At 38.4% G+C, this 16,930-nt stretch overlaps 1 protein-coding gene across 5 annotated transcripts in view; it reads right to left on the bottom strand.

Moving 5' to 3' along the window:
- Window positions 1–16,930, bottom strand: part of chd7 (chromodomain helicase DNA binding protein 7) — a 225,670-nt gene that overhangs the window by 68,577 nt on the left and 140,163 nt on the right. For all 5 annotated transcript variants that reach the window (XM_059981663.1, XM_059981655.1, XM_059981646.1 and 2 more), the window contains exons 10-12: window positions 14,191–14,328; window positions 11,698–11,819; window positions 2,263–2,506 (exon numbers count right to left, since the gene is read on the bottom strand). In XM_059981663.1, coding sequence (XP_059837646.1) covers window positions 2,263–2,506; window positions 11,698–11,819; window positions 14,191–14,328 — 504 coding nt within the window. The remainder of the gene's footprint in view (window positions 1–2,262; window positions 2,507–11,697; window positions 11,820–14,190; window positions 14,329–16,930) is intronic.

The raw sequence follows: 16,930 nt of genomic DNA, 5'->3' as shown, positions 1-16,930 counted from the left end.
GCTGGATGAACTCAGCAGGTCGGGCAGCATCTGTTGACTGCTCCTTTCAATGGATGCTGCCCGACCTGCTGAGTTCATACAGCTTGTTTGAATGTCTTTATTTGAGCACAGCATCTGCAGTGTACTTTGTGTTTACTTCAGTACCAGAACCTTTTTTCATCCACAGATTGTTAACATCCTTCAGTACTAACATAATTCCACTGTACATATGGAGTGCTCCAATTCTGCAATACATTAAGATGAATCAAACCAATTCGCATGTGAAGAACACTGCAAAACATTTTTGCATGAATTTAAGACAATTTAATGTTTGCAATCCATCCAGTAGATGGGCTCAACATCCAGTAGCTCTTTAATTAGTGTGGCACAGTAGCACATCACTTTACAGTGTAAGTGTCCTGGGTTCAATTCCTGGGGTTGCCTATAAGGAGTTTGTACATTCTCACTGTGAGCTTATGGGTTACCTCTGGGTATTCCAGTTTCCTCCTACAGTCCAAAGATGTACCAGTTAGTAGGTTAATTAGTTATTGTAAATTATCCTGTGATTAGGCTCAGATTAAATTGGGGGTTGCTGGGTGGCACAGCTCAAAGGGCTGGAAGGGACTATTGAGCACTGTATCACAATCAATCAATAAATAAAATGTTGAAACTTTTTATATATGCGCAAATCAATCAGTTACAAAAAGGATGTGAAATAAAGACATTGGAACGGTAAGGACTGAAAAATATTGATAATGCCAGCTTTTGATAAAATGTTTGTAGCACCAAAGTAACAAATTGTTTTAATAGTTAAGTAAAAGTATTGGATAAAGTCAACTTCCCCTTTGACCTACATGACTCTTGCCAAAATATTTTAACAACTCAAATGATAAGGTTGAGAGCTAATGCAAGATAAATAGCTGAAGAGTAGTTACAGAAACACTTTTTAATTACAAAATTCAGACAAATAATGGCTTTGTATTAAAATAATATGTAGAACAATTGAACGTCTTGACTGAGGGGGAGATAATGTAAATGAAATCAAAAGACTACACAATTTTAATTTCTGATTAGTGCACAAGAGGATAAACATTTCCACACTGGTTATCAACTATTCAGTCATAAGAAAGAGTTCCTCCAAGTCTGAAATCACTTATTTTTGAGCATTTAAATCTTGCTGGCATTTCCTACTTTTATGCAAACTACTGTTTCTGAATATCTTGCTAACTTTATTTGGACTATTTTTGTAGATCAATTTTTAACCATTCTAAGGATTTCTCCCTATTCTCACATATAGTTTACAATATCATACCATAACTGGGCTGAAATAGATGCTCTGCTGTTTCCTCATATTTCTAGAAATAACTGGGTAAGTTACACTCGTTTGCATAGCTAGTTTTTTGTATAGATATTGCTTCATTATCTGCTCCTTCACCCCAAGCCAAAAGATGATAAGCCATAAAGCACTTGAGCACTCATTTCTGGAATTAGTATCCTATAATTGAGCAATGGAGATTTTACGGTAGTTATTCAGTTCGCCTGATCAGATAAACTTCCCTGAAGTCAGTTTGGCCATCAAGGACAAGAAAACATTCATGCCTAAAAATAATGCAGAGAAACAGACAGAAAGTTGACCATCAGATCAGGTAACAGGAAAAAAAAAGGGCAGGAAAATATCTGTCTTCAGTTTTGAAAGCAAATGAACTTAAAAGGAATTCATTAAATTATAGTAGATTAGTAGAAATAGTAAATATTTAAAGCAGTAAACTTGAAATTCATATCTCCTGGGAAAAAAAGGACATAACTATAAAGTAATAAAACATAAATTCAGAACTGGCATCAGGAAACAAAATGCATTAAGTTCTTGAAGGCAGTAAGAGTTAGCAGTAACAGATTTCATTTTTGTTACCAGTTCCAGTTTTTCTGTGAACAGCAAATGTAGTACAATTATAATTTAACAGATTTACCAAGTCACATAATTGAGTTAACAGAAATAGCTATTTACTAGCTGTAAATATTTCAATGCTGGACGGTGGTGTAATGGCATCAGCATCGGATTTCAAGGCAAATGGTCCTGAAATGCTACGGAAATTGCAAAAGTGCAATTTCGGCCCAATGTGCCACAAGGTGCGAAAAGAAACAACAAGTATTTCAATAGATGAAGTTTTACAAAACTAATCATTTGAAATAATAATTATGCCCTAGAATCTCTTAACAATACAAGTATTTACCTCAGATTTAATAGTACACATACTGAAAGATTTTATAATCTGTTTTCCTTACCTCAGCATCCCGGAAATACATCTCATATGCCTGAATCATTTGGCGGCTAGCCTGGCTGCCATGGTACACGGCCACATTCATTGCTGTCCATGTGCGGAATTCCCTCTCCCAATTAGTGATGGTGGAAAGGGGTGCAATAATCAGGAAGGGGCCTTGAATTCCCTTCAAGTACATTTCATACAGAAATGTAATAGATTGAATAGTCTTTCCTAATCCCATTTCATCTGCCAAAATGCAGTTTTGGCTGGAAAAAAAAACAAAAATTATGTTGATATAAAAATAACAGTGTATAAACTTAAAATTATTTTATGATGTGTAACTACAATGCAGTACAAATATATGCAGTTCCTCAGTACAGGTGATTCTTGGCCTGCTTTTCAATTTAAGACAGAAACCAAACATTATCAAAAGCATTATATTTAATACATTTAAATCAATCTTCAATTTTTTTTTCAACATAGAAGAATTTTAAGCAGTGCAAAACAGTTTGAAGATGGAGGGAAGGAGGAAAAAGAAGTTTACCTCCACATTGACAATAGGAAAATGTAATTCTATACAAGAATTCTATTGATAGCTACGCTTTTCCATTGCGTAGTCCATTACTCTAAGTTTCCTTCCTTTCATAAATATGGTTTTCTGATTCTGGCTGCACTTACTTAATAAAGGTAACACGGGACAGCAATTTTTTTCCCCCAAAAGTGTTGCTTCCTCAGAATTTTTTGTGTGGTTATGATAGACAACTTGAAGCTGAACACAAATACAAGTTCAGACGAGTTGTATCAGTTAGGAATTTGGAGAGTCAAGAATTGAACTTTTATTGAATATAATGCATTTAATTGCATAACGGTGCTACCACTTTGCTATAGTTCAACGAAGCTAAAAGTTTCTTGTTGATTATTTTTATTTGTACTCAGTTTCTTCTGCTTTTGGTATAAGTACCCAATGATTATCAGACATCTTTGATAGAGTCCAGTGGCCCTGATACAATTTTTCATGACAGTAATGTCTTGGTGAAACCTTTCACCATGCTCATCACCTGATAGCGGTATGATTTGAAAGGAGGTCTAAATGGAAATGCAGAAAATTAATCTTTAGTGATATTTTTACACTTTATGGTTTTGCATACTTGAAGCATGTTGTCAACCAGCTGCACTTAGTTTGATGTTCTGTAGTTGCAAAGAAAATTTTCAACGACATCTTTAATGTCTTCCATGCAATTTTCCCTGGTCCCACTAGAGCAAGGGTCGGCAACCCGCGGCTCTGGAGCCGCACGCGACTCTTTGATCTCTGTGCTGCGGCTCCCCGTAGTTTGTTAGTTTTTGAAATGTAATTTGAAATTTGAAGATTATGGTGATCTTGTACAATCTAAAAACGTTCTGGAGACCCCATTTCCTGGCACATCCGAACTGGCTCACAATTAGCCACTGTTCCGGCTAACGGGGGTTTGTGAGTACGTGTCTTTTGGAGCATCCGCGCCCACGGAGACGGGTTGAGGGAGGCTTTAAATCAAGGCTGTTTAGTTCGAATAAAGTTACCTTTGACTGCAGTGTCTTTACTTTAGCGCTGCGTGTAGCGCTACACTGCTACAATGTGTTTTTTATCACTATTAATATACATCACCACTGCCAATGCCTGACACCCGCCAGTGCGCGCTTTCTTTTAATTTTTCGATCCAAGGTAGGCTACCTATGGAGTAACCTTCAACCCAACGTCTTTTTTTCGGAGTTCAAAATGTTTTTGTTGCATGCAGAAATGTAATTTTGTTTTCTCTGCAGGAGTTCATCAATTTCATAAATGCAACACATTATAGTTTGTTTATACATAGCATAAAGGCAAAAAAAAAACCATTGTATGCAGTGTAATTTCATTTTAAATGTTAAACGGGTTTTGTGGCTCCCAGTGTTTTCTTTTCTGTGGGAAACGGGTCCATATTGGCTCTTTCAGTGGTAAATGTTGCCGACCCCTGCACTAGAGGCTCCTCAAATTGCATGTCATTGATGACCTGTTTGATTTGTGGACCAACAAAAATGCCTTCCTTAATCTCGGCATCAGTTATTTTGGAAACACTTGTCTCAAATTTTGAAATCCTTCACGGAAATTTTTGTGCCTGGTGAGAGCAGATTCCATCCTTGCAGTCTTGAATCCAGTAATTCTGCTTTTGTCTTCGACAAATCAAAGCCTCTGACCAGGACATTCAACTCAGATCAATGTGTCAGATGAGGCTTTCTTGTTCAGAATCTGTATCAGTGTCATTTTCCATTCCTGGCTCATGCATCCTGGCATCTTCATCTCTCTCCTCCAGTCTCCATGTCTTTGGTGGCTTCAGTACTGGAAAACAATCGTAATGTGGCACTGGTCTCATGGCCGAAGAGATTGGGGTATTCAATGGATTTCTTGCTTTTAGCAGACACAGTGGTCAGACAGAAATAGCAGTCTGTCATCCTTCTGCTCTTGCCATATCATCACTCCAAGATTGACAGCGCATGTTGCGCAACAAATGTGAGGAGCCCAGGCTTTGATTGTCACCAACTTTACACCCAAAGTAGAGCTCATAGGCTTTCTTAATAAGGGGAGTTATGCTTGATCTTTGAAACTTAGGCACATACTTGCCACAAATACAACAAAGGATTGTAACTGTTGCAACAGTGGTGAGGCACTTTGCTATCACAAATGTTCCTGAAAATAAATTACTTTATTATGAGTACACACAATATGGGATGCACATAGAGCATGCACATCAATGTGATCGCCGATACAAATGTAAATGCAATGCGTAGCACAGTGTGTGCATGATGCTGTTATAGCCGTTCTAAAGCCTGTCCTGCTATGGAGCATCTTCCCTGGACAAGACAGAAAACTTTTCAGTTTACATTGTGGGCAACATTTTAATTGACTTGAACTATGAATTGAAAGATCAAATATAGGCAATATTTAAAAAGACGGTGATGTGGTTTTCATGATCTGCAAACCAAAATCCATAAGATATACCCAAAAGTATTTGGGAAGCAAAATATTTTTTTCCAGTGTTTTGTTTCATCCAATTTCACTTAAAACTCAAGCAAGAATCTACTAAGATTTAATTCTGAGAGTTTTTTTTTGAAAGCTTCAGACTGCCAAATAATTTGAGAGGGTTCAAAACCCTCAAAAAATAATTGGAACGATCTGGAAGATCCACATTTTTGCTTCAAAGTACAATGTTGTCGGCATCACAGAGTCATGGTTGAAAAAAAGATCGTAGTTAGAAGCTTAACATCCAAGGATACACTGTATCAAAAAGACGTTTAGGTAGGCAGAGGGGATAAGGTGGCTCTGCTGGTAAAAACTGAAAACAAATCCTTGGAAAGAGTTGTCATACAATCCTTATGGGTAAAGGTAAGAAACTGCAAGAGTAAAATGAGTCTGATGGGAGTTAGATACAGGCCTCTGAACAGTACCCAGGTTGTGGGGTACAAATTGCAATGGGAGATAGATAAGGCATGTAAAAAAGTCAGAGTTACGATAGTCATGGGGAATTTCAGAATGCAATCATGGGGTCAACCATGGATGTTGCATCCTACGCAAGCCAGAGCACTATGAAAAGGAGAGCATGTTGTTGCCCATGCAGCAGGCTCACCACGCAGCTGATCAATCTAAAGGATAGGCAGCATTTAGCACCAGCAGCATTGCAGAAGCTGTCAGTCAGCATTGAACTCAGCATACGATTTCTTTGGGACTCCAACTCTGGATATTTCCTCGGGGTTTACTCCCTAAGTTTTCCCCATGAGTGGGTATAACTGCATGGCAGCAGAGCATTGAGTTCAGACATGAGCTGCCCACTATGGCTGACAAGCCTCATCTGCCCGGAGCAACTGGTTTGAAGGTGCCAGTAATCCACCTTTGCCCCTTCTTCTGTCTGTAGAAACTGTTCTGCTAGGCTTAGAAGTTAAGCTACACATGAAGGCCAGTAGCTGGGCCTGGTTGTCAGAGGCTATTTAAGATAACACGCAACTGGGAGCACTTAACAGGTAGTGGGAGCTTATCCCTACTACTCCCCTTTGTTATGACAAACTTAAGGAATATGCAGATAGCTGACAAGATGGCCTTTAGAATGGCTGATGGTTGATCCCACTAGAGGAAAGGAAATCTGGATTGGATGTATGAGTGAGGAGCAGGTTGACGTTGATTGGAAGGGGATACTAACAGAGATAACAGCAGAGCAGCAATGGCTTGAGTTTCTGGGGACAATTCAGAAGGTGCAGGGTAGATACATCCAAAAGATGAAGTAGTATTCTAAAGGGAGAATGATGTAACTACGACGGACTAGGGAAGTCAAAGACAACAGAAAAGCAAGAGTGGGCATACAATATAGCAAAGAGTAGTGAGAAGTTAAGAGGATTGGGAAGTTGATAAAAAACAAAGTAACAATAAAAGCCCGAGTAAAGAAAATATAAAATATGAAGATAAGCTGACCTATAATATAAAAAAGGGCACAATTTTTCCCCCACAGATATACAATAAAAAGAGACAAGCGTCGATATCAGGTAGCTGGAAAATGGAGCTGAAGAGATAGTAATGGGGGGGGGGGGGGCAGAAGAAATGGTGGATGAACTAAATGTTGCCTACATGAATTTTAGCAAGGCCTTTCACAAGGTCCCACATGGGAGGTTGGTTATAAAGGTTCAGTTGCTTCCATTCAAGTTGCGGTAGCAAATTGGATTCGACACTGGTTTTGTCAAAAAGATCAGAGAGTATTTGTTGATGGTTACCACTGACTGAAGCCTGTGACTAGTCATGAGCCACAGGAATTGGTGCTGGGTTCATTGTTGTTTGTCACCTATATCAATGATTAGATGATAATATGGTAAACTGGATCAGCAAGTTGGTGGTGACACCAAGATTGGGGATGTAGTAGACAGCAAGACAATCAAAGCTTGTCTTGATTGGAAAAGGAAGATAGAATTTAATGCAGACAAGTGTGAGGAGTTGCACTTTGGGAGGATCAATAAGGGTAGTTTACTGAGTGCAGTACAACAGAAGGATCTGGGAATACAGATCCACAATTCCTTGAAAGTGGCACCACATGCAGGTAGGGCTGTCAAAAACACTTTTGGCACATTGGCATTCATAAATCAAAGTACTGAGTACAGGAGATGGGGTGTTATGTTGAAATTGTGTAAGACCTTAGCGAGGCTTAACTTGGAGCACCGTGTCTAGTTTTAGTCACTGATCAATGGAAAAGATGTAAATAAGATTAAAAGAATGCAGTGAAAATTTATAAGGACGTTGCTGGGTCTCAAGAACCTGAGTTAGAGTGAAAGGTTGAATAGGTTAGGACTTTATTCCCTAGAATGTAGAAGATTGAGAGATTTGATAGAAGTCTACAAAATCATGAGGGGTATAGAAAAGGTAAATGCAAGTAGGCCTTTTCCACTGCGGTTTGATGAGACTTCAACTAGAGGTCATGGGTTAAAGGAGAAAAGTGTAACATTTAAAGCAAACATGAGGGAGCAATTTCTTCACTTAGAGCATTGAGTGTGGAATGAGCTGCCAGCATAAGGATGCAGGGTCGATTTCAACATTTAGGAGAAATCTGGATAGATACATGGATGAGAGGAATGTGCAGGGCCATGGAATGGGTGCTGGTTGATGAGACCAGGCGGTTTAATGGTTCAGCATGGACTAGATGTGCCAAAAGGCCTGTTTCTAAGCTGTAGTGCTCTATGGTTCTGTGACTCTAAGTCACCTGGACCAAATGCACTATACCCCAGGGTTCTGAAAGGGGTAGGATGTTGAAGCATTAGTAATGATCTTCCAAGAATCACGAGATTCTGGAATGATTCTGGAGGACTGGAAAATTGCACATGTCACTCCACCCTTTAAGGGAGGGAGGCAGAAAAAGTAAATTATAGGCCAGTTACCTTGACCTCAAAGGCTGGGAAAGATATTGAAGTACATTATTAAGGATGAAGTTTCAGGTACTTGGAGGCACATGATAATAGGTCAAAATCAGCATAGTTGCCTTAAGGGAAATCTAGCCTGACATACCTATTGGAAATCTGTGAGAAAATAACAGGACATATAGACAAAGGAGAGTCAGTGGATATGGTTTATTTGGTTTTCAGAAGGTCTTTGACAAGGTGCTGTACATGAGGTTGCTTAACAAGAGCCTACGGTACTGCAGGAAAAATACCAGCATGGATAGAAGACGGGCTGACTGGCATGATTAAAGAGTGAGAATTAAGGGGCCTTGTCTGGTTGGACGACAGTGAATAGTGGTGTCCACAGTAAATTTATTATTGAAATACATATACGTCACCACATACAACCCTCAGATTCGTTTCTTTGAGGGCATGCTCAGTAAATCCAAAAACCATTAATAGAATTAATGAAAGACTACATCCAAAAGGGTGGACTAACAACCAATATGCAAAAAACTACAAAAAAAGACTTTGTTTGCGAACAAATAAGCAATAAATAGAGAACATGAGATGAAGAGTCCTAGAAAGTGAGTGAATAGCTTGTGGGACCACTCAATGATGGGGCAAGTGAAATTGAGCAGAATTATCTTCAGTGGTTCGTGGGCAATAACTTCATGAACCTGATGGTGTGAACCCTGAGGCTCCTGTACCTTCTTCCTGATGGAAGCAGCGAAAAGTATCCATAACCTGGGTGGTGGGGGCCCCTGATGATGGATGCAGTTTTCCTGCAACAACACTCCGTTTAGATCTGATCAATAGTAGGGAGGGCTTTACCTGTGATGGAATGGACCATATCCATTACTTTTTTTTGTATGGTTTTCTATTCAAAGGCATTGGTGTTTCCAGACCAGGCTGTGATGCATCCAGTCAATATACTCTCCACCATACATCAATAGAAGTTTCTCACGGTTTTACATGCATGCCGAATCTTCGCAAACTTCTAATGATCCAGAGGCACTGCCATGCTTTTTTCATAACTGCACTTACGTGCTGCGCCCAGGGCAGGTCCTCCAAAATGGTAACACTAAGGAATTTAAAGTTGATGAAACTCTCCACTTCTGATACCCCAATGAGGATTAGCCCATAGACCTCCAATTTCCTCTTCCTGAAGTCAATAATCAGCTCTTTGGTCTTGCCGACATTAAGCAATGAGCATTGACATTGAGGATGTTGTTGTGGAATCATTCAGCCAGATTTTCGATCTCCCTCCTATATGCTGATTCATCACCACATTTGATCCAGCCAACAACAGTAGTGTCATCAGCAAACTTAAATATGGCGTTGGAGCTCCGCTTAGTCACACAGTTATATGAGTAAAGTGAGCAGAGCAGAGGACTAAGCACACAGTCTTGCAGTGCACCTGTGCCGATGGAGATTGTGGAGAAGATGTTGTTGCCATTGTTCTGTAGGGGTTGGTGTCGGGACTGTTTCGTTTCAAGTTATCTGTCAATGATGTGTATGACGGAATTAATGGCTTTGATGCCAAGTTTGCAGACAATGTGAGTAGTGTTAAGGAAGCAGAAAACTCAATCTTCAGAAGGACTTAGACAGAAATAATAAAGAAGTGAGGTACTGTTCATGGGCTCAATGTCCATTTAGAAATCAGATGGCAGAGGGGAAGAAGCTGCTCCTGAATCGCTGAGTCTGTACCTTTAGGCTTCCGTACCTCCTTCCTGATGGTAACAGTGAGAAAAGTGCATGCCTTGGGTGATGGGGGTCCTTAATAATGGGCACTACCTTTCTGAGGCACCACTCCTTGAAGATGTCTTGGATACTACAGAGGCTAGTACTCATGATGGAGGTGACTAATTTTTCTACTTTCTGTAGCTTCCTTCGATCCTGTGCAGTAGTCAACACCACCGCCCCCCCAGTGATGTAGCCAGTCAAAGTTCTCCACACCACATTTGTAAAAGTTTGAGTGTTTTCGTTGACAAACCAAATCTTCTCAAACTCCTAATGAAATATAGCCACAATAGGTCTATGGCAGAGGCATTCTTGATAGTTGCATTGATAGGTTGGGACCAGGTTAGATCCTCAAAGATACTGACACCCAGAAGCTGGAAATTGCTCACTTCTGATCCCTCTATGAGGATTGACTCGAGTTCCCTCGTCTTACCCTTTCTGAAGTTCACAATCAGCTTTTTCATCTTACTGACTTGGAGTACAAGGTTGTTAATGCAACACCATCCAACTAGCTGGTATATCTCACTCCTGTATGCCCTCTCCTCTTCATCTGAGATTTTGCCAACAATGATTGTATTATCAACAAATTTATAGATAACGTTTGCGTAAAAGGCATTAAGAATGTCTGGTAGTGAAGCACTGTTGCCATTCATGATGTTGGGTTTTGCTTTATAGGATGTCCTGCAAACCCTGCCAGAGTTGACGGACATCCGATGTCACTTCCAAACCCACCTGGAATTGTTCGTTTGCTCTTGAAAAAGTCCTTCACAAGTCAACCTGGCCCAAACTTGCAGGAGTTTAGGAAAAAAAATGAAGGGGGTGGGGGGGGGGGGGGAATCTTATTGAAACCTATTGAATATTGAAAGGTATAGAACAGAATGAATGTCAAAATTTCCTACAACGGAGGAGCTGAGCACCAGAAGGCACAGCCTCAGAATAGAAGGCCATCCATTTAGAACAGAGATGAGGAGGAATTTGTTTTGCCAGAGGGTAGTGAATCTGTGGAATTCATTGCCATGGACAGCTGTGGAAGCCAAGTCATTGAGTATATTTAAAGCACAGCTTGACAGGTACCTGATTAGTCAGAGCATTAAAGGTTACAAGGAGAAGGCAGAAGAATGCTGTTGTAAGAGAAAATGGATCAGCCATGATGAAAAGGTGGAGCAGACTTTGTGTCTTACTGCCTATTTGTGAAAAAACCTGTCATAGATGATGCTTGATAGTTCCAAACTATTAATTACTGCAAGTTTTTGTTGACAGAAGCAATTATTATTACATTCCGGGCATAAGGTCCACATTCTCACCTCTCTTTAAAAAAAATTTTGACCATCAAGTTCATGCTTTGCACCCAGGTGCTTTGCCAAGTTAATAGAGTAATTGTATTTTTCATTTTTTGAGATACATTGTGGAACAGGCCTTCCAGCCCTTCGAGCCAGGCTGCACAGCAAACTCGAGTTAACCCTAACCTAACTCAAGGAACAATTTACAATGACCAATTAACCTACTAACTGGTATATCTTTGGACTGTGGGAGGAAATACAGATTCCTTAGAGATGTCTTCAGAATTGAACTCCAAACTCTGATGCCCGAGCTGTAATAGCAGCACTCTAACAGCTACACTACTGTGATGTTCCCTTATTAATGTGAGTTGTTAAGTTTCTGTCCAATACTGTAGCCAAGCAATACTAGTCAGGTTTTAGCATTTAAGTTACCAAATACGAGTCTTCAGCAGAACTGAAGAGATTAAACAGTTTCATTACATACTCCACACTATTTTGAAATCAAAACAACCCACCTGTTGTACCAATTGAAGAGTAGCCAGTTTACGCCCTCCAGCTGGTATTCCCTGAGTTGATTGCCGTTTTTATAATCTCTAGAATGTTCCAACTTGGTCCAGAATTCTGGACGTGGTCGTTCCTTTCAGACACAGGCAAATATTAATATTTTTATGGAACTGGGCCAGACATGTAAAATTAACAAGGGTGTCTCTTTTTCATCAGTACACATTACTCTCTAATCAGCTTCCGACCAAGTTCCTTAATTAATTTTCCAAATCAGAATCCAAAAGCTTTTGACTCCTTTAAGCTCCCTTTCTGTCTGGTTTACTGATAACTTTCTCAATTACTGCAAAAGCCTAAGTATTTCTATACTACAACCAAGAATGCATCATCATTTCAATAATATTCTAAGCACAGCTGGCAAATATGTGCTCCATTAAACCAAAGCTAGGTCTTCAACTCAACTTACTAACCTTACTTTGCCATTCTCAAGAAATCCTTTGAAAAGTTTATCCAATAACAAAATGCTTTTCTTTCTCTCATTAGCGCTTATGAGAAAGCATTCCATGTTCTAATAACCTCCAATAAAGACGCAGAAACCAACTTCTGAATATTCTTTTGACCATTACCTCTAAAAACTTTAAAAACCTCTTAAGATCATTATTCTTTTTCAAGCCTCGGCCTTGATACCCAAGTGCTCCTAAATGGCATTCAAATGATTTAAACCAAATCATTTTCAGGACATTAATCACTCATCCATTAAAAGTTTCTAGAACCGTGTAGAATATTTCAAGATCTCAATTGATGGCATGTAAAGCTTTAATAACACTTCCTGATTTTTATCTCCTTCAGAGAAACTCAATTCTCTATTTTCCCCCCAAAAAGGACTTCTTTAAAAGAAAAGATTTCTTGGAGCTTTAGCAGGAAGCAGAGTTGGCTGTTTACTTCCTTGTAGCTGCGTGGCCAATAAGTAAGATAATGGCTATCTTAATTCTGTGCCATCTTTCATCATTAACACAAGAGCATAATAACAGAGGAGTGGGCCACTCGCCCCTAACCCCACCATGATGAAAGCTTATACGATCCAGGTTCACTCAGTGCCATTTCCTAAGCCCTCAATTCATTGATCTTTCCAAAAACTTGTCCGCTTTCTCATTAATACAGCCTCCATAATGCTCCAGGTAGAGGTTCATCAGCCCATACAAGTGATCCCAACATGCTTAGTTTCACATTGCAATACTCCAACTGTGTCACTTTATTTGAGATATTGCCACTAATGAAAATAGCGACATTTACCATGTCATACAGATCACCTCTCGTTCTTATAAACTTTAAAACATATAGGTTTATTTACTTTAACTGTTGTATTAACACCACACTCAATTCTATTAATTTCCAAAAGTTTATCAAATCAGTTGAGCAGCATCTGCCTGGGTGGTATTTATCTGCAGTGTGCACCATCTACAAAGTTCAGTAACACCTCATGAGCTTATTCAGTGACTAAGCCAAAGTGTTTCAGGTTCCATTTCAATAATGAATGAGCACCACTCAGGGAGAAACTACATCCACAATTTCTAGACTTCCCAGTTATTAGAAACCTCGGCCCAGTCTACTTAATCTCTTCTAAAGGACAAACCATTCCACTCTATCCCTAACTCTATGCTAGGAATTAAGGTAGTTCTTCCTTACGTTACCTCAATCACATATCCTGGTATATTCTTCCCAGAATGGGGCAGAAATTTTCTTTTCTTTACATTTAATCAACTCTACCTCCCTCTCCAAAATACCAGCAGACCCCTGTTTATTGAATTTGTTCAAATCTTATCACTTCAAGTGGAGGTGATTAATACCTCAGGATCAGAAGGATTTTATAGGAAAGCCAAAAGTCAACTATGTGCAACGACATAGCAACATCACACTAGCGGAATGAACGACAAAACATTGTTGGAATGGATGGTGCTAGACGAGAGTGGTTGACCTAAGCAGTTGGTCTTTTGCTGGAGTTTAATTAAAATGGAAAACTTGTCATATGTTTAAATAACAGCATTATCACAAGGATTTTAAATATCGTGCCCCACTAAACAAAATCTGCTGCCACTGTAGATCCCAGAACTTTGCATTCTAACCCTTAAGTTGAAATTGCAATCCCATATGCTGTAATTGTTGTAAGTGTCTTATCTGGCACTTATGAAATACATTAGTTCATGCTCAGTAACAAACAATTGATGTAAAAAACAATCTTTAAGCACATTTTACAAATTCACAAATACATTTAACAGTGCTTAGCTCACCCTTTAAGCGTTGAAAAAAATACAATTTTTGTTATGAATAAACATTTAATGTCAAAGATTATTTTTTTATGGTGCCAATGATTTATTGATTGGTCATTATTTACTCATTTCCACAAGACTCTCTTTTCCCATTAAACCAACTTCTGTTCATACCCAAATCAAACCTTAAGTTTTAAAAAAAAAGAAGCCTGAAACACAAACACAGAATTTTGATCTTACCATATACTCTGTTCTTGGTGTCATGGCTTGTAGCTGCTGAAATTCTTCAATTTTGTCTTGGTCTGTGTCAAGTTTCAGTTCCCAGGTGCTTTCTTCATATGGAAGAGAACACCACTTCACCAAATAATGGGTGACTGGCTGTTTTGAAGACCATTAGAATTAATCTATTTGGGATTAATAATCTTATGTGCATACATTTATTTTGCCAATATTAGTTGAAACTACAAAGCAAAAGTTAAACTATTTAAGAAATCACAAAATGAAAAGGAAACATTTTTGGCAGAAAATTACAAATAAATTTGTTGTATAGGAATATTTAGAAGTTCATGAATAGGGAACTTATTTTGCTCTAAAACTGTTATAGATTCTATACGATTTAATCAATTCTTTACCTTCCTATAATTTTCAAGTGACCAACTTTCTCTATTTTGAAGTATAATTGTAACCATTTAAAATTGATTTTCTTTTTATTTATGAAATTAATATTTTGTACATCTCACTGGCACTTGTGGATCAAGTTCAGTTCTCTTCCAGTCCATTATCTCCAAATAAGACCACAGCTAGGTGAAATGTTAATAACCTCAACAAACATGCTTGATTTGCTTTCACTTGAGAAAGTATAGGCATCTCAGAAAGAAAATATCCAATGGACATCCAGTATGAGAGCATAAAAGTTGGGAAAAGTTAGTTGTACAAAATGTTGGTTGGTATGCACCTGGGAGCATTCTGTGCAGTTCTGGTCTCCAGACTAATGAAATATGTAATTAAACTAGAGAGCGCAAACAAGATTAACATGGAAGTGGCCTGGATTAGAAATCTTGAGTTTAATTGTCCTGCAATTAGGACATGATTTCATTAGTGGGCTGCTGGCCTTCATAGCTCAGTGGGCTGGAGAGTCCTTAACTGAACTGTATCTCTAAATAAATAAAAATAAAGAGAGATTGCATGGACTTTGTTCATTTTCCCCCAGAATGAAGAGACTTGGACAGGAGTAGTCTGAATAGTGGCCCTTACTTTTAGTAGTAGAGGTGTCTAAAACTGAAGGGCATAGGTTTAAGTTGAGTGGGAGGAAGTCCAATGGGATCCGAAGTATATATTTTTCATACAAAAATTTGTAGTTTTCTGGAATGAACTACTATTTATGGCAGAGGCTGGAACAGTAACAATACTTAAGACTTGAATGAGCAGGGTGCAGGGGATTTGGAATTAATGCCATCAACTAGGATTAGTATAGCATCAGTTGGTGCATTAGTAGACCTTGGAATCCAGGAAGGTCCTTAGCAGAAAAATCGTCTACACGATTTCAAAATACCCTAGTAATTCCTGGTCTTAAAGATAATAAAGTCAATATGTATTTGTTCAATTGATAGCCATTGATGTGAAAGCAAGAATATATCAAGCTCAATGAGACACAGCAATCTCTAATATTCAGAATTGCCCATACTGATCATTGAGATTATCAAACTACATCATTAAAGAAAATGTTATACATCTTACTAAAGCACGTAAAAGAATAATATCCTTGCAGATGGCAATGCTTGTAAAGCAAAAGTGAAAAGTAATTAAATACATCACTGCTGGAATGACCACATCCTTCAAATACTGTTTTAAAATAATCATGAAATATTTTATTCCTTAAACAAGAGAAATCATTAGCTGGAACACAGATTGGTATGCATATATAAAGCCCATGACAATAGTGAATGGGATTCTGTAATTGCTTTCATATTTGCAATTACAAGCCCAAAGGAGGTATATCATAATTGCATTCGATAGTATCTGGATTTGTCATACATGCAGTCCTGCATACCCCTCTATAGAAATAAAAAATCATTAAAATGAATGCACAAATTAAAAATATTAAGGTGTGAAATATTGGAGCTTTTAAAGTATTCCAGAGATTATTTATAGCCTACAAAAAGGGATATGAATGCATATGGTTTGACCAGCATTTATATTTAAAGTGGTAGATGGTCCAGACCTCTGCAGTCTTAAGGATATAATTTCACAGTAACTTTCGATGTTGTTGCTGGTTTAAGACCAATAATTAGGATACATTTTAAAATCAGGATGCTGTGAAGCTTGAAGAGAATTTACAGGTGATAACACTCCCATGCATCTTTTAGTTTTTCACGAAATAAACAGCCATGAATATCAGATGTTCTACTGAAACCTTCATGAGGTGTTACTTATCTTTGTAGATGGTGCACATGCAGTTAACTACCACACAGGCAGATGCTGCTCCTGGCCCAGTTTTCTAAACTCCTCCAGGGCTGCTCAACTGATTTGATGAAAAAAGTTGCAAATTGAACTCTAGTGTCATCAGTTATTATGGAATATACAGTGCCTATAAAAAGTATTCACTCCACCCCCGTAAGTTTTTCATGTTTTATTGTATTACAACACTGAACCAGTGGATTTAATTTGGCTTTTCTGATACTGATCAACAGAGAAAGACTCTTACTGTCAAAGTGAAAAACAGATCTTGGCAAAGTGATCTCAATTAATTACCAATATAAAACACAAAATAATTGATTGCATAAGAATTCATTCACCCCCCCCCCTTAATATAACACAAAATTATCACTGGTGTAGCCAATTAGTTTTAGAAGTCACATAATTAGTTAAATGGAGATCACTTGTATGCAGTCAAGGTGTTTCAATTGATTATAGTAAAAATACACCTGTATCTGGAAGGTCCATATACTAGTGAGTCAGTAGCTTCGCAAAAACTACACCA

This window comes from Hypanus sabinus, chromosome 1 (genome assembly GCF_030144855.1).
Source record: "Hypanus sabinus isolate sHypSab1 chromosome 1, sHypSab1.hap1, whole genome shotgun sequence".
NCBI lineage: Eukaryota > Metazoa > Chordata > Chondrichthyes > Myliobatiformes > Dasyatidae > Hypanus > Hypanus sabinus.
This window is presented reverse-complemented; position numbering and strand designations above follow the sequence as displayed.